General features: G+C 27.7%; 1 protein-coding gene across 3 annotated transcripts; it reads right to left on the reverse strand.

Moving 5' to 3' along the window:
* Window positions 1-25,701, reverse strand: LOC129960434 (alanine aminotransferase 2-like). 3 transcript variants are annotated; one of them, XM_056073863.1, is made up of 14 exons: window positions 25,440-25,701; window positions 22,468-22,601; window positions 18,533-18,622; window positions 16,998-17,106; window positions 13,577-13,707; window positions 12,153-12,266; window positions 10,612-10,741; window positions 9,750-9,829; window positions 8,250-8,383; window positions 7,481-7,589; window positions 5,391-5,456; window positions 2,006-2,161; window positions 279-391; window positions 1-196 (listed from the first exon to the last, which is right to left on the reverse strand). In XM_056073863.1, exons 2-14 carry the CDS (start codon window positions 22,585-22,587, stop codon window positions 103-105), a joined length of 1,446 nt encoding a protein of 481 aa, XP_055929838.1. In that variant the 5' UTR covers window positions 22,588-22,601; window positions 25,440-25,701; the 3' UTR covers window positions 1-102. The 3 variants fall into 3 exon arrangements, with proteins under 3 accessions (XP_055929838.1, XP_055929837.1, XP_055929839.1); XM_056073862.1 differs by having other exon boundaries at window positions 22,468-22,605; XM_056073864.1 differs by lacking the exon at window positions 16,998-17,106 and having other exon boundaries at window positions 22,468-22,605; window positions 25,440-25,700.
* Window positions 25,702-27,974: the final 2,273 nt, after the last annotated feature.

Consider the following 27,974-nt stretch of genomic DNA (forward strand, 5'->3'; position numbering starts at 1 on the left):
TATACAATAGCTCTTCTTGAAATGCGTAAAAAACTATTAATTTTAACCTGAACTTTAGAGGATCTTGGGGGGGGGGAGAGAGAATCACTAAGTCATCCGTTATTAATCTCGATATTCATCCATGAATTTTACATGAAATTTGAGAATTTTTTCGACGATTATTTTCAGTTTGTCCATCTGAGGCAAGAAAGTCAGCCTAAAAAAAAGACAAGATTAGTAAATTTAAGTATAACAAGGTTTCAAATAAAAAGTGTTGAAATTATTTTGCGAAAGTGTACCTGAAATGGTAGGTTTGTGGCTTTTGTCCAAATAAGCAACCTGGAATAATGCACACACCGCAGTCCAAAAGCATCTCCATAGCATAAAACTCATCAGGTCTAAGATTTTGCTCCTAAAAAAGATAATGGCTTCGATAAAATTATGCTAAAAGAAAGATTTGGTGTAGCCTTAAAAAATATTTTTCTGCGCTTATGAACGTTTGTTTACAATTTTTCTTTCATTATATGGAATTTAATCGAAATTTTAAAGTTTTTTACACAGTTTGTTTTATATTTGAACTATTAATTTATATAGTAATAATTCTAGAAAAGTTTAACAATCGTGAAAAATATTTAATTTATTAGATTATTTAAGAAAATTTTTATAGTAACTGCTTTGGAATAGTTAAGAAAGATTAACTTTAAAAATCAGCATTTATCAGTACCAGTATTTATTATATTCTATCAGTAATGAAGATAAAAAGATGCTACGTGCATAGAAAATATAAAGATAACAAAGGTAACATTTTTTTTCTAACAAAGCTAGAATTTATTGGTAACTTCAACAGTTAGCTGAGCAATATATTACATACTAAATGTAGTAACGCCTTGCAAATGTTTAGTGTATCTTTCTACTTTCAGAAGCATTGCCATCAGACGAGAAAATACATAATTTCACATGTGAGAGCAACATTCTGTTTCTCACGTTATTCTCAGGGGGGGGGGGCATTTATGATATTGAAATGGGGAGCTTCCGGTAAGTTGGTTGATTCTCGCTTCCCTAATCGGCATAACAATGATGTGGGACTTGTTATTCCCACTCGCATGAAGAATCATCCCTCTGTATGAAGGATGAATGCATAAACTGTGCTGTCAGGGGCGCTATAATGCATTCACCGCAGTGTTCGTTTTAATTCTGGTGGTGATTCAGTCATTCAGATTATCCAGAACATTAAGTTAGGGCAAGAATATTTCCTTATAGGTGATAATGTTATATAGTACCATGAGAAATCACATTTAATCTTGGAAAACTGCTCCTGAATGGAAGCTTCTGAATTAAACTTCTGAATGGAAGCCAAAACTTTGAACATTTGCAAGCATTTATTTTGCCTTGCTTTATGTAATTCATTCATTATGTAATTTTCGTCATTCCAACCAATAACGAAACAAATTGAGTTTTAAATTGTAAACTATGCTACCAATAAATTCCGTGGTATAAAAAAAAAAACAGTATCTTTTTTTAGGCAAACGATATATATATTTTGTATTTTGATTCGTTTACAAATTATTAATTTTTAAAGTTGCTGGCGACTTTTTAATTATTCTGCATTTTTAATATCTATAGCTCTTCGTTTCTTAGAACGTTATTTTTTCAAAATATGGTCATTTCTTCAGTAATAGTTTCTTCATTCAAAGTTATTGAAAATTGTTTCATCCCTTAGAATATTTAATGGAGGTTTTAGAAAAGAATTTAAAACATTTTATTAATACGAGAGCTGTTAAATTCTTTATTCGATTTAAAGACAATACATCTTTTTTTTAAATAATTACTTCAACAGATACATATAATAAGCTTCATTTTGATATTTTATATTTCAAGGAAGGTACCATACAAAAATAATCTGAAAAATGGCTCATTGTATATGAATAGGTAGAAAACCAATTCCTGCGCAACATTCATTGAAAGTTAACAAAATTTGGCTTTCAACTAAAATCTGCTTAAAACAAATGATTAGACCATCACTTACGAAAGCTTTCTGAATAGCTTGTTGTGAGAGATGAATTCGAGGATACACATACATAGCCCCAACCACTTTGTTGCAAGAAAGTCCTTCAACACTGTTGAATTTTTTATAGCAGTACTCAGCTCTTTCTTTCAAGGACTGGATAATGCTATTTTTCTCCTGAAAAAATGTCTTCATTTAGTCAAATAATCTTTTAATTAACATAAGTATCAAATATCTTAATGTTTATTTTCATAAAATATATCATGCAAGATGATAACCAAGATTATATTTTGAATTTTTCTGATTTTTTCTTGTTACTTCAATAGAATGTTTATTGCGATTTTCCAAAGAAGTCCTGGCATTTTTTACGAATTTAATAGCATAATTTTAGAATACCATATAAAATATTGAAATAATCGTCCTCCAAAATTTACAAATCATTTTATTATGTTTACATTTAAATAAATTACATATGTTTTTAATGCTTTCAACAAAATGAATATCATGGACAATATTTAATGTAGATAATACAGCATGCATATACACATCAAAATAATTCCCTTTCTATTATGAATACAATAATATTATTTAAAGAATATAAATGAATTAATTTAAATAAACCGTTTAAATAAAGAGAGCCGGATAAATAACTTGAAATATTTCGATGTTCAGTGCGGAAGTATTGTTTGATTATTTTGCATTGCTATTAAAATATAAAATAACAGTAAAGTTCTAATTATCCTTGGAATTAAGTGGTAACAACCTCGGATTATCGCCAAAATGGTCGAAAAACATCAACGATCGATACGAAAAAGCTTTTGAACGTTGTTTCATTTCAGTAATTAATGAAATAAGCACTAATGTTTAAATGAAATCTATACCTTAATAAAAAATTAATATTGATAGTGTAATATGAACATGCACATAGTTATGGATTAATAAACATTAGATTCTGTACGTACAAGTTTGATGATTTACTTTTTTAAGAAGAAGAAGAAGAAAAGAAAAGAAGAGAGAATAAAATAAAGAAAAAGGTCACTTTTTTTTTCTTTCTGTCGTCTTCTGTTTTTACTTCAGACTGAAATTTTTCTCGTAACATTTAGTCACAAAGAGAGACCCCGGTTTGCTTCTCCGCTTCTCCGTACTTTGAATAAACACATTAATGTGTGGTAGAGTTTTATCATGTCTCATTTGCTTCTGAAGTTTCTCCCAAATCATAGTTACTAATTGTCCACTTATTATTTTTACATCAGTAACATGTTTAAAGTCTAGATCATTGACGTCATATTTAATCGACTCAACGATGTTACCGCCATTGACATCATCTCCAATAACAGATCGCGGTGACCTGATGGTAAAGTTATGGCTTGGGGTCCGGAGGCCTCCAGATTCGAACCCAATGCCATCGAAAAACACATGTGAGCGCCTGGTACACAATAAATCCTTCGGGATTAAGACCTTTCAAGCGGTGCGGTGCGGAGACTTGGAAAAGGGGCAGCAGTTCGGGTATCGACCTCTTCATCTGACCACCGTTTCAAACTACGATGTCTAAACCAAAATAGCTTGGAATTGTTGCTAAACGGGACGTTATATGATTAAACTAACTTAAACCTCCTTCAAAAACAAATCTTCTAAATTGGCCCTTTTTTTTTTTTTTTTTTTTTTTTTTTTTGCGAACTTTACTTAAGTGTCGTGATATTTTCCAAGATATTCCGCCAGGATTTTACTACCGTGTACTACTTAATTGCTTCTGGTTCATTTCTTTTTCATTTCTAATCTAGAAGAGTGTAATATTTTAAAAAGACCCCTAAAATCCTTCAGTTTTTTTAAGGTAAATTTATTCTGTATTTCTTCTTTATTGAAGCATTTGCGCTCTAGTTCAGAGGCTGGATAAATGATGTGGTTTAGGATATTGAGCAGCAAAAACTTGGCAAAAAAAAAAAAAAACTTTTCAGTTTCCGATAACAAATAAATTCGCTGCAACATTTAATTGAAGGCCTAATACATAAATCATTCTATAGATGTAGATTTTCAACAAGTACCGTTATTTATAGACAGAAAAAAAAGTAAGCCACGGATAGTCAAAAGTACATAAATAAGTAACAACATGTAAAGTTTCCAGTAAACTGAATAAAATGAACGTGTATCAGTAAACAAAAGAGAAAGGAAAAGTAGCTTATTAAGAAGTTCTGTTTAATTTCTTTTAATTAATACTGTTTATCTGTTGTCGGTATTGTAAAAATATTGCTTAAAAGTGGAGCATAATAGTAGTGCGTAAATAAGCAACAACATATAAGTAAGTTTCTAGTAAACTGAACAGGATGAAAGAGTATCAGCAAACAAAAAGAGAAAGAAAAAGTAGTTTATTGAGAAGTTTTGGTTAATTTCTTTTAATTAATACTGTTTAGTTCTTTTCAGCATTGTAAAAATGCTGCTTAAAGTATAAAAATAATATTCTTTAATTGTAGGACATTCCATGGAATCTTAGCGTGCTCTACGAAGAGACGTATATATGAAAGAAAAGTAACGCTTTTACCTTTTTAACTGTACTGCAAATTATCATCTAAGCATTCTATCTAATAGTTCTTTCTATCCCTATTCCATCACCTAATTTTTCGTCACTATATTATTTTAAACTAAGTGCTTTAAAACTCGATCAAAGAAAAGTATTTCTGAAATAATACGTACTTTGTAAATTGGACTAATAAGAAAAGCTAAATTATACGTATAATAAGCATATTGTATACCTGAGATTTTGACCTGACACACAAACAGAAAATTGCAAATTATGCAAAATCATCCTTTATATGCTTGATAGGCTTATTGGTAATTACATAAAAGATTCATTTCATATAATAAAAAGTATAAAAATTATTGAATATTGCTCTTTTAAAACAATTGAAATGCAAAAAATTAAATGCAAGATTTTTAGACAAGTAAATGACACACAAGTAAATACTTGTGTGTGATTTTTCACCCTTGGAAAATAACTCTTGCCAAGTAGAATAGCAACAACTGTTGTCAATCGTTATAGCCATTACAACTTTATTGCAATGCAAATTATATTTTATTTATAGCTCGAGAGATATTACTATGTGTGTTATATTACTTCATCTAATACTCTCAATATTGAGATTTATTTTTAAAGAAATCGTTCAAAAATAAAATAATATAACTTTGTAATACATCGTAAACATGCTATCAGTTTAAAACATTGATCTTTTCAGAAACAAGTGTTCTACAGTCTCATGTTTTGTAACAGAAAAGTGTTCTGGAGATAGTTGAGCTAAACTTAATGACTTTTAAGACAAACTATTACAAATTATAAGAGATCATATTAATATCTAAACTTTATTTTGGCACTATCAAATCTAAAATAAATACGCAAAATGTAATTTATAGTTACCTTTTCAAACTGTTCATATGAAGGCTCATTGCATTGCGGTGGATTTGTAATACAGTACATTATAATCTAAAAAAATAAAGAAAACATTTACAAAGATCTTATTCTTCAAAATGATTAGTTCAGCGTAATTAGTATACACCATTTAAAATTTTTTTTTGGAAGCAGAAAATTACATTTTGTATCAGCAACTTTTGAGAAAAGTATACATTATAGTCAATTAAAACACAATTATTTTATTATTATTTTTATTTTAAGTGTTCAAATTTTTATTTATTCTTCAGAATTTTATCAAAAAATTATTCAGTAGCAAAAATTTTTCATTTATTTTTCAGACTAATTTGATACCTGATAAAAATTTGGAAAAATATTAATTTTCCAAAATTTGATTTGTTTATTTTGAAAAATATCCACAGATGGCGCAAGATTACGCACTGCGTAAACGGATGGCGTCTTGGGGATTAAGAGATAACGAACACAGTTATTTATTTATTTAAAAATAAATTTTAATGTTTATGACTATAATTCCCTTTTGTTAAAGTCAAGAATTTACAAATTTCGTTATAAATAAAATTTCAAACTAATGGATTATTTAAAATTAAGCTCAGAATTTCTTAAATTTTCTTGTCTTAAGAAACGAGGGGAAAAAATTGTTGCCTGATTTTCCTCAAAAAATGTTTTTTGTAGAGATCTCATAAATGTGGAATAAATAAAAAAAAAGACATATTAAGTAAGAGTAAATGAAAAAATTATATTTAAAGTAATTATATAACAAACTAATTATATCTAATTATATCAAAAAACTAAAAAAACTTGCAAAGTTTTCGTGGTCATAATATTGTTTGAAATAACCTCATTTGAAATTACGGAAAGTAATTTTAGAATCACTTTCCTAAACCATTTTCAGGCCATTTTCTGTACATCAGAGATATTTTTTAAGTAAGAAATGGCTCGACCAATTCAAATCTTTTGGAATACTTCCTTCCAAATAGCACATTATTTTTAATATTTTCACAATATATTGTACAAGAATCCAATATTTTTATATTTTCACAATATACTGTGCAACAATCCCAATATTTTTAGGATATTGATAATTGATGGATTATAATGTTGATGGAACATTAAGCCTCAAGAAAATATTTTACAATATCTTGATTATCGAATACAGCTTCGAAAAATGTATTGAACAATATGAATATTAAACAAATTCGTGTAGATATTCTATAATATCTTTTGTTAATAAGATTTATTACTTAGGATATAGGTTGTAATATATTTTATCATTATCTTAATCGCAAAGAGATGAAGACAACCAAAATTGTCTCGTCTTGAAGAAAATTGTATTTAATGATCAACAAAATTATTCCTTTTAATATGAAAAAAAAAATATTTTATTAGTTATCTTGAAAGAAAAGTTAAAGGCACGTTGAATATTTTGTGCAAGTACAGGCAGGGGCAAATGCCTGTACTTAAAAAAAAAAAAAAAAAAAAAACGTTGATTTAAACCGGTTTAGTAAAAGAATGAAATGGATTGGGTATTTTTTTTTTATAATCCATCTTTTTGTGGTTTTGCATATCCAATCTTCTTTTTAAAAAAATCTTCAGTCAATTGTCAATCCTCTGTCGGGGATTCTCGACTAAAATCAGTGATAGGAACACAAGGCATAATACATTCTATACAATCGAGTCAATATGGGGTCTATAAAAGAGTTCTATATATTATATATTAACAAAATATATATAAAAAGAGAAAGACAGATTGTTACATGGTCGAATCTTGGAGTAAAATAAATGTTGATGGTTGGCAATCCTGGAAGCTTTAAGTAGGGACTTGCACTAAACTTCCTTTTATTTCCTGCGAAATTAATTGACTAAAATTTGAAAATATTCGCTCTAATTTTGCATTTAAAATGAAGCCATACAGTGTATAACTGCACAATTTAGTCCCAAACACCTTATTCCTCATAAATTTAGTGCTTTTTAATGACCCTAACCATTCCAGAAAATTTCAGTATCCAATATTCTTCATTGCTGATTTAAATTTAAAATAATTAATAACTATTAATAAATTTAGTACATTCATTTTTTACCTGTCCTAGTAAAGGCGGGCACATTCTGGCTGAAATAAGTCTGATCAATAAGTCTTTGATTTCATCGTCCAGATTTACTATTTCGCAATAGCCACTCCGAGCGCCGCATCTAAAATGATAAAAACGCCAAAACATGAATATAAACATATAAAAACTTTTATGCTATTGAAACACTTCCTGTGAAAACATTGAAGGCATAACATTGTCATAAATAAAGCACACCTCATTTCTAAATTTCCATCCCACATCAAGCGTAGAGCATTTCATCTCGACGGATTTAACTTTCATCATGCAAAAGCGGTGGATTTTCGACAAAACCGTGTTTCAATCAGACGTCTTTCAATCAGAATTTCAAGTCACGAAATTCAGATAATCCACCTGGTGATGGCAACTTTTTATTAGTATATTATTTCTCAAATTCCGAAGAAAATTTTTTTGTTCATACCGAATTATTTCGAAAGTTGAGAGATAATTTATTAGTAAAATTATCTCTCAAATGCTGAATAAACAATTTTTTATTTATTACAAATGATTCTGAACAATTTTTTGTTTATTACGAATGATTCTGAACAATTTTATATTACAGAAAACATGGTAGATTTTCGGTAAAACCGTACACTGAACCAAAGACTCTGAGATCATGGAGCTCAGATTATCCACCTAGTGACGGCACCTTTTTATTAGTTAATTATCTCTCAAATGCTGAAAAAAACAATTTTTTGTTTATTCTTTTACCAGAGACTCATGCAAAGATAAATAAAGGGCTCACTCTCCCATATATCCTTTGGAAGCAGACATGAAAGATGACAGTTCCATTAAATTGTATGGCGGCCCCATTTCAGTCATAATCTTTTTGAAAGAATAAAATTTCACTTCCGGATCATATACGTTGTATTGATAAACCTAAAAACAGTTTTAAAAAGATAACTAACAGTTTTCCAAATCTAAGTAGACATGAATACACTATGCAAACCTGCAATATATCTTTAATAATACATGAATTCATCTATTGAAAATATGAATTGATGACAGTTATCTTAATGAAGTGATGAAAATTATCCTAAAATAAAGAAAGAAGGAAACTAATTTTTAAAAAATTAACTGGTGTTTTTTTTTTTTTTTTTTTTTTTTGTAGGGGGAGGTAGGATAAATTTTGCTAAGTTATTTACCCAGTTCTAATATAGTCCTGAAAAGTAATTAAAACTGTTGTTTTAAGTTGTAGTAAGAAAGCATTTCTCAAGTAGTTCGTGCATTTGACCACTTTCAACGTAATGAAGTCAATTCATGCCTCTTTGCAGTCACGTGGCAAATGTAATTGTTCATGTAATCTGACGTGTAACCAAATATTCCATATTAAGGCACAACTGCCTATGCGCCGGCCATCTAAGACCGTAAGTTGCGTTTGCATTTTGCGCAAACTATTGTTTAATTACGGGGAAAGGCAACTGTAGAACGAAAACAATCTTCAAATTCCCTCTTTACATTTCTGGGTTGCTGAAAGAATCGGATTTGAAAATTCAAAGATAAATTTTTGAGTTTTCATCAAACTGCGGATTTTGCTTGAACGTCACGAATCAACCCAAACAAGGGTGTCTGAAAGCGGGTCCGTCCGAAAAGTATATTGTGAACTCTTTCAAACTTAAAAAGTTTTTCCTACAAAATGGTGTACATATTTATTGATTGATTTAGAAAAAATATTAATTATTCTGTACTAATGAAAATGGCTAACTTAATAACGACGCCCACTAAGAAAAAGTTAAAGAGCTAATAAAAAATAACAAAAAATTAATTAAGGTTCTAATAAAAGAACTAGTATTTTTTTGAAAACTAAATTATAAATAAAAAGTGAATAATGATTTGAAACAAAATTATAATTCCTAAAATCATGGGTAGCAAATATAAAATGAGTCAAGGATTCCAAATAATAACAGACGCACTTTACGTACTCAAAATAATAGTTTGTCATGCTAGCATAAAGTGGCTCCATTGGAAAATGCTAATAATTATCAATTTATAAACTTCTTAAAATATTATAAATTTAAGTCTTTCGATAACCTGGAAAGGATATTTACGATATATCAGTAAAAAAAAAAAAAAAATTGCTTAATGTCTGCTGAGAGTTCAACGGAAATTGAAACCCACATGTTAATGTACGGCAAGAAAATTTTTGCGAATTAAAATAGTTTTTAGAAGATGGACATTTTTCAAATAAAGCTGTATTTGTAAGTGGTTAATTTTTTATTACATAAAATGTCATATAAAAACATACTTCATCTGCCATAATGAAAAGATTTTCTTCATAGGCAAACTTTATAATGCTTTCTATATCAGTCCGTGACATAACGAATCCTGAAATAAAGCAATGCTGATATCAATTAAACATTAATAAAAAAAATTGTATTTTATTACACCTTTGCAATAAAATGTTTGAATCAAATGTTTGTATTTTATGACACTTTTGCTATAAAATGCTTGAAACAAATGCTTGTATTTTATGATACTTTTGCAAGAAAATGCTTAAAACAAATGCATTTTTGATGCATCCAATCTATTAAATTCTCAGATTTATTATTTATTTCATCTCTCATGCTGTTATAGAAATATCTTCTAAGAATGCGGCGACTTCAAGAATAAATTCCAGATTTTTTCTTTTTTAAAAAAGCAGTCTCAACAATTAAAGTCGTGTTAAATTCTTGACAAGAGAGAAGTAGAAAAAGGAAGAATTTCTCCTGTTAAAACTTTAAAAAAAAATCAGCAGGAAGTCTCATATTTGTTCTTTTTATAGTTAATTTTGAGAAGCATATAGGATAAAAGCTCTCTAGCAGAATAACTATTCTTTTCTTAAAACATAAATCCTTTAACTCAGGGCCAATTATATATTTTCGTTTCAGTAACTTCAATGTACAGTTTCATCAAAATTAAAAGCGCCGTTTTCAGCACTCTCAGCTATGTAATTAATGAGTAATTAAGAGCAAGTTGAGGATTTACTTCGAAAAAAATAGAACAAAATAAAAGCTGTAAACACATTTCAACTAGGCTGAATCTTTTGAAACAGCAATTTTCGAATTTTATTACTTTATTTATTTACCGCAACTCCTTCGTTATGTTATTGAAATGAAACGGTGTCTTACCACCAGGATTTCCAGGATTTATGATCACCAACACTTTTGGATCACAATATGGTTTAGATTCATTAATAGCCCTTTGCAGCTCGCTGACATCCAGAGCCCATTGTTTTTCTTCGTTTAGATAATAACTTATCTGAAAAATATTCCAATAAGTTAATAAATTAGATAATGAAAATGATGCCGTAGTTAGAGAATCTGGACATTTTTAAATGCACAGCAACAAAGACGTAATTTTAATAAAAAAAAATCATTCGAAATTTTATTTCCTGTTTATTTATCTCCTAAACAATATTAACAAGCAACTTTTTAAATAAATGGAAGAAAAACGTACAAAAAATAGCTAAAAGAAATTGTATTATGAGTTCAATTAAATACGATCGATTTCTGCTTCAAATACAACGAAATAAAAAATATTTTCTGATTCGTAAATTCGCATCAGAATAAAATGTATTAACCCAAGTATGACATTTTGTCCATTATATAACTTCTTCTTTCCCTGATTCCTCACTTATGATACAAAACCCCATAATCTTAGTTCTTGTTTTTTAAATCAAACTTGTTATCTTTAATACCACCCCCACCAACTTTTTTCTTGTTGTGCTTGCTTCATTTCCACTTAATGATAATTGACTTCAATTATAAGGATCATAATTGCCTTAACTTTAAACTATTTTAATAAAATTATTAGTCAAATTGTAGATAGTCAAATTTCCTTTATAAGGATATAACATTTTTGTCACATTTTATAACAATATAAAAACTATTAGTTTGGTATTTTTTGTTAAAATATTCAAATGATGATATCGAAATGTAAACACTTATTCTTTAACTGCAACCTTGTGATGCTTTCTTTTAAAAAAAAAATAATATAAAGCCCATTTACCTCGTTGAAATATAAGTTGGTTTGGTGTGTATAAATATTGTAATGCTAAAGTGAAAGTAATGTATAAGAACCAGACCAATTATATGATGTTATCTAATTAATTCACGTTAATATTTATAATTCTTATAATTTTCACTTTTTACAAACTTATCTAAAGATTAAATAAAATAGTAAGGTAAAATACTAACGATCTGACTGTGCTCATTCGAAAGTTTTTCAATATATATATATATATATATATATATATATATATATATATATATATATATATATATATATATATATATATATATATATATATATATATATATATATATATATATATATATATATATATATATATATATATATATATATATATATATAATACGTTGTTTAAGTTCAATGTTACTAATATCAGTTGTTGGTAAAATATCAATTGCTGCAATATTTACCGTATATAGTGCTAAAAGTCACCTGTATAAAGCATCAAAGAATTTAAGGAGTAAAAATTATGTCTCGGTTATCTAGTCTATCTTATGAAATTCGTTTTACCTTAAAATCAAATAGGTCGCTATTGCTGCTGTAAGGAAATCTGTAAATATTATGATAGTTTTCTTTTAAGTGGTAAAGTTGCACAGCTATTAAATTCTGTTGATTTATTAAAACAATAAATATTTACTTGATACATTCCATATTCAGTTACTGTAGATGAAAAGAGTGGATACTGGGGTATTGGAACCATTACTCCAGGTGGCTTGTCCTCAGAGCTGTTGCAAAATAAATATAGGACAATCTGAAAATGAAGAAACAACATTATATATAGACGAATTTGGTAAAACTCCATTTATGTGGTTAAGTATCTTCAAACACTATAAGGAAACTATCAATTGAGGCTTGCATTTTCTTTAAAGTGTGTATATGCGTGCTTTATTGTTCTAAGTTTTAACAGAAAATAGAAATGCAAAAGGACTAATCTTGCAAAATCGAAGCGTTCTATCACGCAAAAACGTCCCTTATTAATTTTTTTATAATTTGCAATATCCCAAATAACCTTAAGCACTAATTTATTGTTCTTAATTAGATTATGAAGCTAAAGATATCATTTAGTTAATAACAATAATCAATATCATTCAACTAACAATTTGATTGGTTGTCTTAATATTGAAAAGTAAAGCATCGTTCCCACGAGGATAACTATTTGTCACTCTCCCATTACAGTCACGTGACATTTTTGAGGTAGGTGTGGGCTTTTACTGCGCGCAATTGTTGGTCTCGTTTGAACTCTGCTTAACGGTATCTTAATGTAAATATTGATTATTTAAAGTAAATATTACATATTTAAACACAACTTTTTAACATGAAAATTGCTTCCAAAATTTTTGAGCATTTTATATTATATATGCATAAAATTTTTTCCTTCAACAAAATCTTGTATTAAATACCATCACATCGATGAAATTAAAACAAGTTTTTAACTTTCTGTGATAGGAACAATACGATAAGAAAATGAATGATAGAAAATCATTTCTCAGTATTACAGAATTGTTAGAAAAATTCTGTAACTGGAGTTTTATGGAATGAGTGTCATATCTGGCTATAATGAGACAAAATATAGTAATTAATTCTAAAGGGATGAGTTTTATATTATTTGAAATAAAATATAAAGATAATAAATTTATTTTGAAAGCGGATTTCACTAATTTATTTTGTAACAAAAGTTTCATGTAATTATATATTGAATAAGTAAAAAGAAATTGATGTTTTTTTCATTAATAGTCAAAGAACTTTTGTGCTCATATAATAATTATGTTCATAATATGCTCCTTATTATTATGCCCTTAATTTTCCTTATTGCTATTACATTATATAATGATTTATTAATTATTCTCATATTATGCTTCTTACTATTACTTCTCTTATTTCTTATTGTTAATTAATGTATTTAAATTTAAAAACAGATTTAAGCCAATGCCCTTTATGTAGCTGATTTTCTGAATAACAGATATCAAAACAAATTTGAGCCAGTTAAAGTATCAGTATTTCTTCCCATTATTAAGTCTCTATATGTGATTAACCTTAACTCTGCAAATATTTTGCACAGACCCTTAAAGCGTCTGTTGCGCCACTGGAAAGGAAAATGTCTTCGTAAGAAGCTGGAATGCCGTCTCTTTGCTGAATAAACCTTGCAACTTGTTGTCGAACTATTTTCATTCCACAACAATCACTATAAGATCCTAAATAAATTAAAATAAATAAAATATAATGAAACACTTATTAACTCTTTGAAACATAAAAATAATTAATATTCGAGTTTAATATTAGAATTATTTTCAAAGTAATAATATTTTTATATTTATTTAATTCTTGTGTTAAGAAAAAAAAATCAAAGCATGTACAATCTGCCTCAAAGAAAGCTCTTGTTTCTTGCCAAAAGATAAATTTAAGTGGAGGATAAACAGAAAAATGTGTTCCTTTAGAAGTTTAAAAAAATGAAATTGCGTCTTTTCAAAATCCTCTAAATATTGATTAAAATATTAAATGGTAATATTTTGTTTTTTAAGATTAGTAGACCATTAAATATTATTATTATGATGTGAAATGTGTACAGTATGATTTTATAACTATTAATACAAAATATGATTCTACTTGCGATGTAACAGCAATCGTATTTTATTTTCAAAACATTGAAAGGAACACGATATAAAGAAGAATCAACGTCGCTTTAACTGTCAGAGCAGACGATATTTTAGATGAATATCGTTTACGCTGACAGTGATACAATCCTCTAAACTTCGCTACATTCTATCCTGAGTCCCAAGGGTAACTTTTTCTATACTTACATAGAAAGCCCTGCATAATAATCAGATAACTCAAACCTCCTCACTCCGCAAAGAGCCATACAAGGTTTGCAACTATCGATTCATTCATTTCTCAACAGACAGTATTCCATTTTCTTTAAATATAGTCCATAAAATACCTAAAAAAATCTCTCTTTTTCTTTCTTTTTCTTTTCTTTCTTTCTTTTTTTTAGCAGCCCTTATTTCAAACAGCTATTTTTTTTTTATTTTGATAACAGTTTTCCTGGAGAAAAGGGATTTTCTAACAACATTATTGCGATATTTCCATTTTAAACCTAGTTATTGAGAAAGCTATTATCATCCAAATTTTTCTTGGATAAGAAAGACTAAAAGATAATCAATACTTAACGATAACCAGAAGATGGCATTCCCTCATAGAAAAAGAAAATTTTTACTTAATATAGAACCAGAGGGTGTGATTTTCCCAAAACTTTTTCGCATATCTTTAATAAAAATATTATTGCAGATAACAACTTGCATGGCACTGGCGTACGGTAGTTATGAAATTTTAACCTTTGGCTTTAATATAGCATTTTTACTGAATCTATCATGTAATCCTTGGCTAGTTATTCGGCGATTGATTCCTAGCAAGCAGTTAATAGTATCCGATAATCGAATTTCTTTTTAGATGCGTTTTCCCCAACCTAATTTAAACAAAAATTTGACACACAACTACAATTTTAGTCACAAAATTGTATATTAAATTTGATATATTTAAGGCATTGCGTCTTTGAGTTATCACATTTATATGTTTCTGAAAATACAGACGGACAGACGATCAATCTCTAGTTGGATTTGGCTCAAAATTTGAAATGTGTCTATACTATAGATGTTAATTCTGCGCATCGAATTTTATATTCCTAGTTCTCTTCGTTTTGTAGTTATCGTGTTAAATTATATTCGAAGAACCTAACAAATAGACTTTTCTCTGAGCTTATTTTGCTCAAAATTTGATAGAATTCAACAAATTTGATATAAAGACCATATACCAAATTTCATTCGTCTAAATAAAAGCGTTTTTGAGTTATCTTTGTCACAGACAGATAGACAGAGGGACATTTTCCAAAAACGTGCTTTTCGAACTTAAGAAGGTCTCAAAAGTGGAAATTCGCCAAAATCTCGAGTTCCAATTTCTTGACGATCACTATAATTTCTGTATACTACGTATACAAGAAAGTAAAAAGAAAAAGCAAAGCATTTCGTAAAGTTAATTATATAGAAACAGAAATAATTGTAAAAGCTATATATCATCAGGTTTTAATAACTCAATAAAATGTACTGAAAAAATAATAAACTAATTAAAATAAAGCATGTTTATGTCTGTGTTATCTTCTTTAAAGTTCACGATAGCTGTTTATAAGACATAATACATATCCAATTCAAGCACAAAGTTTAAACTTGTATTAATGATCATTAATACTAAACAATATAAACATCTAACATTATAGGTTTAAGCATTCGTTATAATATTAATATACATGTATGCGCATTATCTAATAACACTTTTTTTTTCCTGTCTTGGAATATTTATGTAAGTTCTACATCAGTGGCTTCCAACCTTTTTACTTTCCCATACCCCTTGGTTAGAATTCTTTTATTTTGTCGTATATTTTACTATGAATCTCCCTACCACTCCTCCACTCTCATAACATTTATAAGTTATCTTACGAGCTTAAGCTTGCTTCAGAATCAAGCGATTAAAATTGACAACAGCACATGGATTTCGTGCTGATAATATATTTAATTTCATTCTTTATTATAGTAACAGTTCAGTGCCAAAATAAATGAAAATAGCAGCGAAATAATTATACATTAATACATGTAGAAATTTAACAATTAGCTCACCGCGATAATTAACTATTCCAGCAAAAAATAATGTCAATGTATCCTCGATCTCGTTCCATGGTGATAACTTTTATAAATTTAGACTCAAATTAAGACAGATAAAATCTCATGCTTTGACCTTCATGCTCGTCAAGCTTACGGCGATACTTATTTTTAATATACGTATAAGATGAGTATCATCTTTATCTATCTCATAAGTTTTGAGTTCACGGGCATATTGCTTTACCAACAAGTAAAACATTTTTCTTTCATTGCAATCCAGAAATCAGCCATGTTTCTTTTTTAATCAGATTGTAGAGAAAACTCAGGTAAAAGATCAATCAATTTTATTTTTAGGAGCGAATAATTTTTCTGTTTTTAAAGAAACAGATCTTAGATTGGGTTTGAAATCCCTTTATCTGCATCATTCCACTTCTTAAAATACTGCTTGAATGACAACTTTAGTCTTTCTAAGTGTATTATTTGAATATTTCGTTACTTCATTGATATTTTAATCTCTTACGTTGTGTGTTTTCCATCATTACCTACATTACTTTCATGAGTATGCATACCAAAGGTTGGGAATCTCTGTTATTAATCCTTAATTTCATCCCCTTTTTTGAAATTGTTAAATATTTAAATTACCTACACTACTTTCATGAGTATGCATACCAAAGGTTGGGAATCTATGTTATTAATCCTTAATTTCATCCGCTTTTTTAAAATTGTTAAATACTTAATTTTGAGTTAAATATTTTTTATTTGAGCTTTCTTTCGTTGCGCGTTTTTTGAAATGGATTGTGTGATTAACCATTGAAAATTGCATTCAAACTAATACTAACCTATACTCTTTCCCCTACAATTTTCCAATATAGTAATCGCCCTTTGTTTTACATCCGAAGGAAAAAAATCACTTTGTAGAAGATCTGGATTAACGCATAAAGAGACGATCTGTAAAAAGACCACATCTTATCATATGAATATCATTACTTTATGCTAATAGTAATGAAGGATGTTTGGGAATTTCAGTTGTTGTTTGCTGCCAGTAACTCAAATTATTTATTTAACTTTTAATATCTATGCTTAATTGAAGTGAATCAAAATGACTGGCTAAGTGCAGTTTTGAAATAATAATTACTCAGTAGGGTACAAAATGGCCGTGAAGGATGATTTTGAAACGAGAAGGGATAGGAGAAGAACACATATGGAGCATGAAACACCATATCAAATAATTTAGAATAAATTAACTATTACTCATGATTCAGAGAGGCTTTTGCAATTTTTAATTAAAGCATGATATCGCCGGTGTATTCTAGGGGAAGAGTGAATGGCAATGTCAAAACACATACTTTTGTGAACTGGCAGTCAGGCGCCATTTTCTTTCTCTGAAATTCCTGATCGCCTATTTCTATGATGAAAAATGCTCAATTTTCTATATACTGTTACTTTCAATTTTGCCATTTCAAGAAAAGTCTGTTTAAAATTAAGTTCCGTGCAATCCTTTTTATATTTCTTTTTGTTCATTTTGATATTCTATATACTGTTATACTATCTATATATTACATATATCTATCTATTCTATATACTGTTATACTATCTATATATTACATATATCTATATTCTATACTCTGTTACTTTCGATTTTGCCATTTCAAGAAAAGTCTGTTTTAAATTTAGCTCCATACAATCATTTTATATATTTCTTTTTGTTCATTATCTTTAAGTACAATTCTAGACTTGCTGAACATTTCGTTTAAATGATATAATAATCAGAGTTGTAAATGTTAAAATATCTTGATTATCTTTTAATATCTGAAATAGGTATTCTCTACTGGCATTTTTCAGAGAACATTTAATAGTTAGATTGAAACAAAATGAGCTGAATTTTTTTCTTTTTAAGTTCCTTCATCAGTATCAGAATGACAACAAAACCATCAAAATAGCTAAAAATCTTCCAATACTAATTTTGCATATCATTTGTTTGTTTCTTCAAAAACAGAGATTAAATACCCGGCACTAATTTTTTTTATACTAAAACAGATATTTGGGTAGTTCATTTTACAACAAAAATAACTACCAATACCATCCCTTTGTTACGTGCTTTATAATTTGATTTTCATTTTCAAAAATATCTTAATAAAGAGTTTTTTCATATAGAACGTTTCAAGCAATAAGATCCTCGACATCAAAAGATTTTATGGGGAGTATTAAATTATTATTGAAAATGAGAAAATTCTTGCTAAAGAAGTATTAGAAATATAATCGAAATCACACCACATTTCATCATGTTTTTACTTGAAATACTTTGCACTGACAACAGAAATTGTTTTTATTATTTTTATTGCCTTTCTTAAAAATGAAATTCTATCTGGTTTACCTGTTGGAAAAATGTGATTGGTTTTTGACCCATTCCTTGAGGATCGCCAGCGTGCGCATGTATAACTTCTTTGAAAGGATACTTTTTTCCCTTAAAGTAAAAAATGAATTTCTCATTTTGAACATCTGCAGAAACATAAAAACAAAATTATCATTTTAATGTGAGAATTCGAAGCTATGCGTTTAGAACTAGTTTATTCGGATTTTAAATTAATTCTTAAAAATAATATGAAAAACTGGTGTATTTATTAGATTTGAAGTAAGATGAAATCGATTTGATTAAATATATATAAGGAAAATTTCATTTGAAGTCGAATCAGTTTAACAACTGATACGTGAAGCTTTTATGGAATTACTTAAAATCTAGTATAAATATTTAGATTTTAACAAATTATTGGATTTTAAGTAATTCCTTAAATCATAGATAAATTATTTAAAATCATGGTAATAAAGACAAACAAAAAATTGTTTGTTGTTACTACTATTTCAGTACTGTTAATTATTTGTTACAAACTGTTATTATAAATATGAATAATTAATATAAATATAAGGAAAAATCTTAATATAAATCGAAATCATTGTGAATATGTATGCATTTTCCATATCTACTAATTAACTGGGCCTAATTTAACAAATTTTGCACACTTTTTATACAAGAAAGAAAAAGAATGCTATCGATTTTTTAAAGAGCAAAAATTAATTAAATATTCAATAATAAGAAATCAGATAAAATTGTGCCTTTTTTTCACTTGAAACTAATCTATCATTATTTTGTAATTTCTCTGTTATTTTAATACATGTCTTTTGATAATGCTATTATTGGTTTTAAACTAGTGATTTAACGATACTTAAAAGCAAGCTTAAGTCAATCGCTCAAATTTAAAAGAAGAAAAGGAAAATAAAGCTTTCGCGAGGAAGCAGTTTTTTATTGTTGAAAAGCAAGAATGCATACAAAGAGCTATGGCCATAACACATTAACAAAATTCTAAAAAAAAAAAAAAACTTTGAAAACAGACAGTTTCAATTTATAGTAACAATAATTATTAATGTTATTTTTTCGTGTCTTTTTATTGAAGAAAAATTAACTATTTAATTAATTGTCATAAAATGTTTTTTAAATCTTTTCTTATATTTCAAAATTTGTGAAAAAAAATTTGCAGTACTAATTTAGCAAGTAGATACTGGCGGTTTCAAAAATATCTGTGGCTCAAAAGATATTCTAATTTTTATTTAAAATATTTCAGACGCTTAAAAGAGGGCATTATAATACTTCATACAAAATTAATTTTTAAGTTAAAAATATTCTGCATGAAAGAATGTTAATATTGATCAACGCCAGGTGTATAAAATAGTAAGCAATAAATCAAAAAATTCTACATACTTACCATCTAACAAAAATTAATTAATTAATCATTTGAAAAATAATTTTCATTACAAAAAACATTAATTAATTTGTAATGCCCTGTTACTATTATTTACAAAATTCTACTTATCATTTAACAAAGATTAATTAATCGTCCGAAAAGTGATTTTCATTAGAAATAAATATTAACTAATTTTTAATGCGCTGTTACTATAATTGAATAAAAAAAGTAACACTTAAAGATTAACACTAAAATTATTTGATGCCAAAGAGCTACGCCACATTTCATCATATTTTTATGATGAAATGAAGAACATCTTCAAATCTATTGAAAGATAAAAGTTTTAAAAGAAAAATAAATTCTGAAGTTTAAGTGAGCATAGTTATGTTTATGTAGGTCTCAACATCAGAGCAGTTAAAAGAAGATATTACTATAAAAAAGCAAATATGTAAGAAATGAGTAAGTGAAATGTGAATATTGAAACGGAATGGGAAAAAATATTGCTCATGCTGATTAAGAAACCTACAAGTAAACTCTTACTTTTATTATTTGTCGGCATCCGGTGAGTAACAATTAGCCGAAAAAATCAACTTTTACTATTTTCAACTCCTTTAAGCGGTCGTTGTAATTAGACTATACTGATGAATCGAAATTGATTTACAAAAAAAAAGCGAAATAGTTTTTTATTTTATTTCTAAACAAATTATTAAGATTAAAAATCTTGAAAACTAAATAAATATATTATTTAGTGTTTTTTTTAAGTTAAGCTATTTTACATAACATCTTGAAAGTAAAAGGTTGGTAATTATATTTTCTCCTTATTACTATACATTTAATTGAATATCTATCAGGTTAAATATTGATTGTATGCTCCATATTTACATTAATACAACATCTTTAAGTAACTTTTTAAAAAATTCTACTTAAATCGAATAAGTTATTATTTATTTCCTTGAAAGAGATAACTTTCACAGTTTTGTTTAACTTTTTTTTTAGGTTCTTAAATGAAATTTGCGAAATAAGAATCATTAGTGGAAAGCAACTAAGAATCAAAGCTTTTACATTCAAATTAGATTATATTTACATTCTTAAAATGCTACGATCTTAAATATTCATTTCAACTAATTTCATTTGCCTACTTTTATCGAATTGTCCATTACCACAAATTTTCTTCACTGTTCTTAGGTGGGGTATAGTCTGAAATACGATGCCTGCATGCAAAGGAGTCTCAATTTACTGCTCTTGTACATTGGAAAAAATTCTTAAAACTTATGGCTCAAAATGAGATTTTAATCGTATATTTATTTTCACCTCTGCAAAGTTTGCATATGCCTACATGCAAAAGTAGTCACATTTTACTGTTCTTGCTTATAGAAAAAAAATAATAAATAATACTGGCTTACCCGTTTAATTGGCATATATCTACATGAAAAGTAGTCCCGATTTATTGTTCTTGCATGTAGAAAAAATTAATAAAAATAAGGGATTAAAATCAGATTGATAGTGAATCAAATTGACATCTTATTTATATCTTATATTTCTTTATCTCTCCAATACACAGGGCATTTCCAAAATCATGGGACAAATTTTAAGATTAATACAGACATAAAAAAAGTCATTTTTTACAATAAAATATGGGGTTCTTTAACATGAATTTCAAAATGACTACCAAAAATAATTTTGCCGAATTAAATTTTATGTGAAGTAATTTAAGGAATTTCAGGAATAATGTGAAAAACAGCAGTTCACATAATGGGTTTTCACAGTGTTAGATGAAATGGTAACTAATGACAATATTTCCTTATTTTTCTTTTCTGGGATGTAATTTTGACAATAGCAAACCATAAATGATGTTGGAATGGTACTTAAACATGAAAGGACACGACACTAGGCAGAAGCCTAGAAAAAGGTGAAAAAAAAACAAATAAAAAAAGCATTGCAATATGCTTTATAAATCTTCCATATATGTACAAAATGTCCTCATAATACATGAATGGTTTATATATCATAAAAGTTTTTTTTTAAATAATTGCATGTATTTCATTATCAAAAGTCTACAATATATGCAAGATCATGCGACTTAAAACAATGCTGAGTCAAAAAAGCGGTTATTTTTCATATTACTTTCATATTAATAAAACTTCAAGTGTTGACCATAAAAATTTTCCTCTAATATCATTGCTACATAAAGGCGCTCATGAGAGATTTGCACAAAAGCGCTGATTAAGCTTGGCGTAGGGCTGATAGAGGTCACCCTTTACATTTGTAAATCCTGTAAAATATTTACATTTTGTAATAATAATTTTTATAAAAATTGTAAAATTTAATTATGCTTATACTATAAAAACGACATACGTCGTGATGCTTGACCTAACCTTAAAATTTGTTTCAGAATTTTTTAAACATCCTGCATTTTATATCGGGTCACCATTTTCTTTATGCAAGAAAATTTTTTATATCTATTGGCATTGAAATCAGTAGCATTTTATGTCTTGCACCAATTTAGTGTTTCGATTTATTTGCTGATGTTTTATTATAATTTTTTTCAATAAAATTTCAAGAATATCCATACCGTTCGAAGATCCTTTTCAATTTCATTTCCTCGGGATACAACGAGACTCGGCCAAGGAAATTCCATGTTTCTTAAATTTTGATTAATATTTTCTTTGTTAAGTATTGGTTCAAAATCCATTTTGTGACTGGAAACTAGCTGAAAAAAATCAAATACGTTTTACATATTTTGTCGTATTTTCTTTCAATAATTGATATCATAAATTCCAAATGCCAAATTTGAAACTAATGAAAAATATTTTCAGCAATCTTGTTTGTCATTTTTATTTAAGATTTATTTATCATCAAATTCTGCTTCATTTTTCAACACATCGAATATAATTTATTACTAAAAATTATCACAATCTTTCAAAAAATTTATTGAACATCCCTCAGTTTAATATCAAAATGTTATATTATTAATCGTATTAAATGTAAAGACCAATGAAATTTTCCAGAAAAAATATTTTACTTGAATGATTTTGAATTTCTTTTTAATTTGATTTGTTTCATGTTTGTAAAGACATAATTTTGAAATCGATTTATCCCTCTCGCCCTTATTCGCTAGAACCCTAACATTCCGTACACTTATGTTTTCTCGATGAGAATGTAATATTTTAATATTTTCGAAACTTGGGTATCAATTAATTGCTTAATTTAATTTATTTTTAAATTAATGCAAGAGACGCCATCTGATAATGAATCTGATAAAAATTTATTACAAGATTATATATTATTTACACCAGTGAATTATGAAATGCATTAAAATCTAAAAAATAGAAACTAATAAAAAAGTATGAGTTTGCAAGCAGTAACACTTAAATATACTAAGAGGTAGAAAACATTTTTATTCAAAATCTGGTTGTAAAAGCAAAGATTGTAGAAGAGTGAGTCAATGAAAAGAAAATAATAATGAAGTGATGCCACAATGGATGTCAAAAAAATTCTAAAATATTCTTTTAAAATTAAAATGTATTATTAATGTAATTAAAATTCTAATTTACTTAGAGTATTTATATCATTACCGTACAATTTTAAGATTTCTGATTTAACCTCCAGATTCTTTACAGAAAAAATTATTTTCAACAATTTAATATACAAAAATGTATTAAAAACTCTTTACATTTTTTTTATTTGTTATTGAAAATGTAACCCTAAATTTCTTTAATATGAGTTATAAAGTTCCTTATTAAGACCTTTCAAATAACTTTATCAGGAACATGTTTTAAATAGCGGTTTAAAAAAATCTAAATCACATATGTTCTATTAAGGAAATATTTCCATCGATAATTAAAATTTTCGTATAAATAATTTATTAATATAATAATTTATTATTTTCGTAATTTTTATATAAGGTCATAAAATGGAAAAATATATCAATAAAATTGGTTCTTAAAATGAAATTATATTTATTTTATAAACATAATACTGGCTAAATCCTGTATAATGCATCGTATCTCTGAATATTTACAAAAGCTGCGGAGATCTGATTTCAGAATCTTGCCTTTGGATCTAGGTCACATAAATCCATGGGGAGGGGGAGGGGGGTAATCATTCTTCCAATGGTGTCATGTGCCGATAGCCATATCATGCTGGGTTTTTTTTTTTTTTTTTTTTTGCCAAGAACGTTGGTATGGTGGTGAAGTTTAGAGAAAGGATTCTGCCTGTCTTCATTATGTTGCCACAGCTTGTAAGTAAAAGAACTGCTCCAAATACTTTTCGTGCAACAATAAAACTAGCTCTTAATTTAACCAAAACAAATACAAATAAACTTTTAATTATCCCAACTTTCTTCAGAGGTTGCATTATAATTCATTTAATTAACATTTTTTATATAATCAATCAATAAAAAAATAAGAAATTAAGAAAGAAACTTATTAAAAAATCAAACGAAAAGGAAAAATTATATTAAAAGGAAAAAAGAAAATTTTTGAAAGCTATAAATAATTAACTTTATCTACGAAATTATGCAATTCTTTTTCCTTAAATAGGCTGATTATCAAACTTTATTATTAATAATGGTGATCCAATTTTTTAACACAATTCTACCAGAGCCCTTACAAATACAGTTTGTTTAATATTTTCAATTAAATTAAAAAGAATGTTTAAAAAGTTAAAAGGAACATAATACAATCCACCGAAACCCAATGGGGGAAGAGGGAATTAAATAGGTTTTATTCCTGAGAGTGCGTTTCTTTAAATAGAGAGATTATCAAATTTTATTATTAATAATGATGAGCCAATTTTTAACACAATTCTCCCAGAGCTCTTACAACTATAGATCGTTTAATATTTTCTATTAAATTAACAAAATTTTCTAAAAAGTCAAAAGAAACATAATACAATCCACCGAAACCCAATGGGGGAAGAGGGAATTAAATAGGTTTTTTCCTGAAAGTGCTTTTCCTTAAATAGGGAGATTATCAAATTTTATTATTAATAATGGTGATACAATTTTCAACACAATTCTCTCAGAGCCCTTACAACTATAGTTGTTTAATATTTTCAATTAAATTAACAAAATTTTCTAAAAAGTCAAAAGAAACATAATACAATCCCCCGAAACCCAATGGGGGAAAAGGGAATTAAATAGATTATATTCCTGAGAGTGCTTTTCCTTAATTAGAGAGATTATCAAATTTTATTATTAAAATAATGATGATCCAATTTTTAACACAATTCTAGCAGAGCCCTTACAACTATAGTTCGTTTAATATTTTCAATTGAATTAACAAAATTTTCTAAAAAGTTAAAAGGAATATAGTACAATCCACCGAAACTCAATGGGGGAAGAACGAATTAAATATGTTTTATTCCTAAGAGTTTTGATATTTTAAATTTTTAATTACGCTAATGTGTATACAAAATAAAACTTCAGGAAAAATTAATACATACTCTAATATTTAAAACATACATGCGACATTACTCCACCTCAAAATGTAAAATAGTGTAAAATATGTTTACAAAATATTTATGAAAAATTTAAATTCTTACCTATATCCAATATGGCGAAATACTACCCTTAGCACCTGTATCGTAAAGCTGTAAGAAAAACGTAATCCAACAAATTTGGGAAAATATTAATCGTAAAATTTAGAAGGGGCGCTTCACATCAACATTTTCCCCTCTGTTAAATAAGATGTTGAGCTCTTACGTTTCATTTTTCAGACTCTCATAATGGAATGAAAAAAAAAGTAGAAAATTTTTATTTTTGGCTGAGTCAGACTCTTTCCGCCCCGACTTTCACACGCAACAGTGTGGGATTTATAAATAGAATATAACGGAATGAATTCAGGTTTAAAAGGATAAGAACTGAGGTCACAGTAAAAAGGGCAAAGACAGACAAGAAAAAAAAATATTAGCAGTTATTTTAGTAAATGAAGAGTAACGTAAATTTCCTGGTTAACACCTGAAATAATAACTATATATAATCTTTATATGCCATGCAAAAATTTGTTTTTTCGCCAGTTTTATTCATTCGCTTTTATACAATGAATTAATAGTTTATTGAATCATTTATTTTAATTATCAACTAATTTTTATTAAACAAGGAACAACAATGATTCTTGTTGACTGGACTTTTTTTTTTATTCGAGATTTAATTTTAGAGATGAAACATAATATTCTCAGTCGCTATACGTTTATGAAGAAATACTATGGGGAAAAAAATTTGTCAGTTGAAATCAGAAGTGACATCTGATTTTGTTGTTGGAAATGGAGGTGAAATTTGCCCATCAATTATTAAAAAAAAAAAAAGTTAAGAAGGCCTTTAAAAAAAAGTTAAAAAAGCCTTTGGAGGTACGAAGTTCTATCGGAAATAATTTTCGATAGTGCCCAGTTCCCAGCCAATTTTTACATAAAATAAATTTACTTTAATAAAATTTTTAAAACACATTTATAAATGAACTGATAAATAGAATTTTTTATTTTAATTGTTTTTGACTTCTTAGTCATTAATTATTATTATATACATCATTGAATCTTGAAACAATTTTTTTTAATTCACTACAAAGTAGTATCACTCATATGCAATGTCGTATAGCAGGATTTAACATTTTCTGAATTTTTTTTGTGGGAGAGGGGGGAGTCTTGAAGGAGGGTCGCTTAGGAGATACACGCTCCCCAGACTCCAGTCTCAGGGGATGCCATGAAGAAAAAACATTAGAGCGTTTATGCCCCTTTTTAAAGTCGAATGGGATGAAGGGAGAAAAATATTCATCATATCTCAGACATTATTTACACTTTTTAAGCCATTGAAAAAGATAAGAATGTAAAATGTCTCAACACTTACATTGGCTATGCCATTAGTTGGAGGGGATGGGGTACGTAGTATACTGGCCCCGGAGGGTTCAGCTTTTGCTTGTATTGGAGAAGGGTTGTGAACAATGCGGCTGTTGAGCATGCATTCTACCGTTATAACAAATAGGTCGAGAATTTTTTTATGAAGGGTGTTTTTTTTAAATATAATTTAAAAGTAATGCTTTGCTAATTGCTTCTGACGTATAGATGAAAAACAGAAAATTCTTCCTTTTAAAACTGTCACAACATACACACACACATATATAAATACATAAAGCAATAGAAAAGCGACAGCATAGTATGACATTTTTCTTCAACAACTTTATTAAAATAAAATTATTTAGATAATTATTTATTTATTCATTAACATTTTTCATGATCTCCAATAAAGTTAATAATTTATAAATAGAAATAATGGTAGATTTTACTTTCATCTTTGTAAATATGGATTTTGCAATAGAATTTTTCACTCAATTCCTGATGTACAAGAAATTTGTATGCTTGCATGTTTTCAAGAATAATGCACAATTTTAATATTTCCACAACTTAATCAATAGCGTAGAGAGGATAAGTGGCACCAAAGAACGGCATTACTATTTTCAGTCCCTCAAGGTTTTCCATTTTAAATAATGGCATAATCGTATTAAAATTTTGCCCGCATAGCGCCCTCCGAGATTGACGCATCGATATCCTCTTCACTTCGCCAGTCGTTATGTCTCAGAAATATCAGTTATTTGGTTAATTTAATTAAGATTTAATTGCAAACATACATATAACGCCACTTAGATGGAAAAATTCAGAAAAACAGGTTTCAAGATTCCATAATTTTTATTATAAAGAATTATAAATTATAGTCTAGAAAGTAGAAAATAATTTTAAAACATTTTAAATTCTACTTTTAACTAATTAAAAATGTGTCTCGAAAACCTCTTTCTTAAATTAATTGTTATTTCTCTTCATGATGGAAACATATGTGGACTGAAAAAAAAATCAGCCGAAAATATTTTCAAGTGTCATATGTCATTTTTAATAAATGAACATCGTACACAATATAAAAAAATTTCTAATATGTGTGTGTAATTCCAAAATGCGAGGCACAGAAAGCGTTCTTATTATTTATTGTCGTTCTTATCATTTATTATCGAATGACAATATTCAAATGTAAATAAACTGCCATACGAGCTTGCCATCCCCCGTCATAAAATTGTTAACCTTGGGTAAGGTCACCAA

This window comes from Argiope bruennichi, chromosome X2, assembly GCF_947563725.1.
Source record: "Argiope bruennichi chromosome X2, qqArgBrue1.1, whole genome shotgun sequence".
In the NCBI taxonomy this organism is placed as follows: domain Eukaryota; kingdom Metazoa; phylum Arthropoda; class Arachnida; order Araneae; family Araneidae; genus Argiope; species Argiope bruennichi.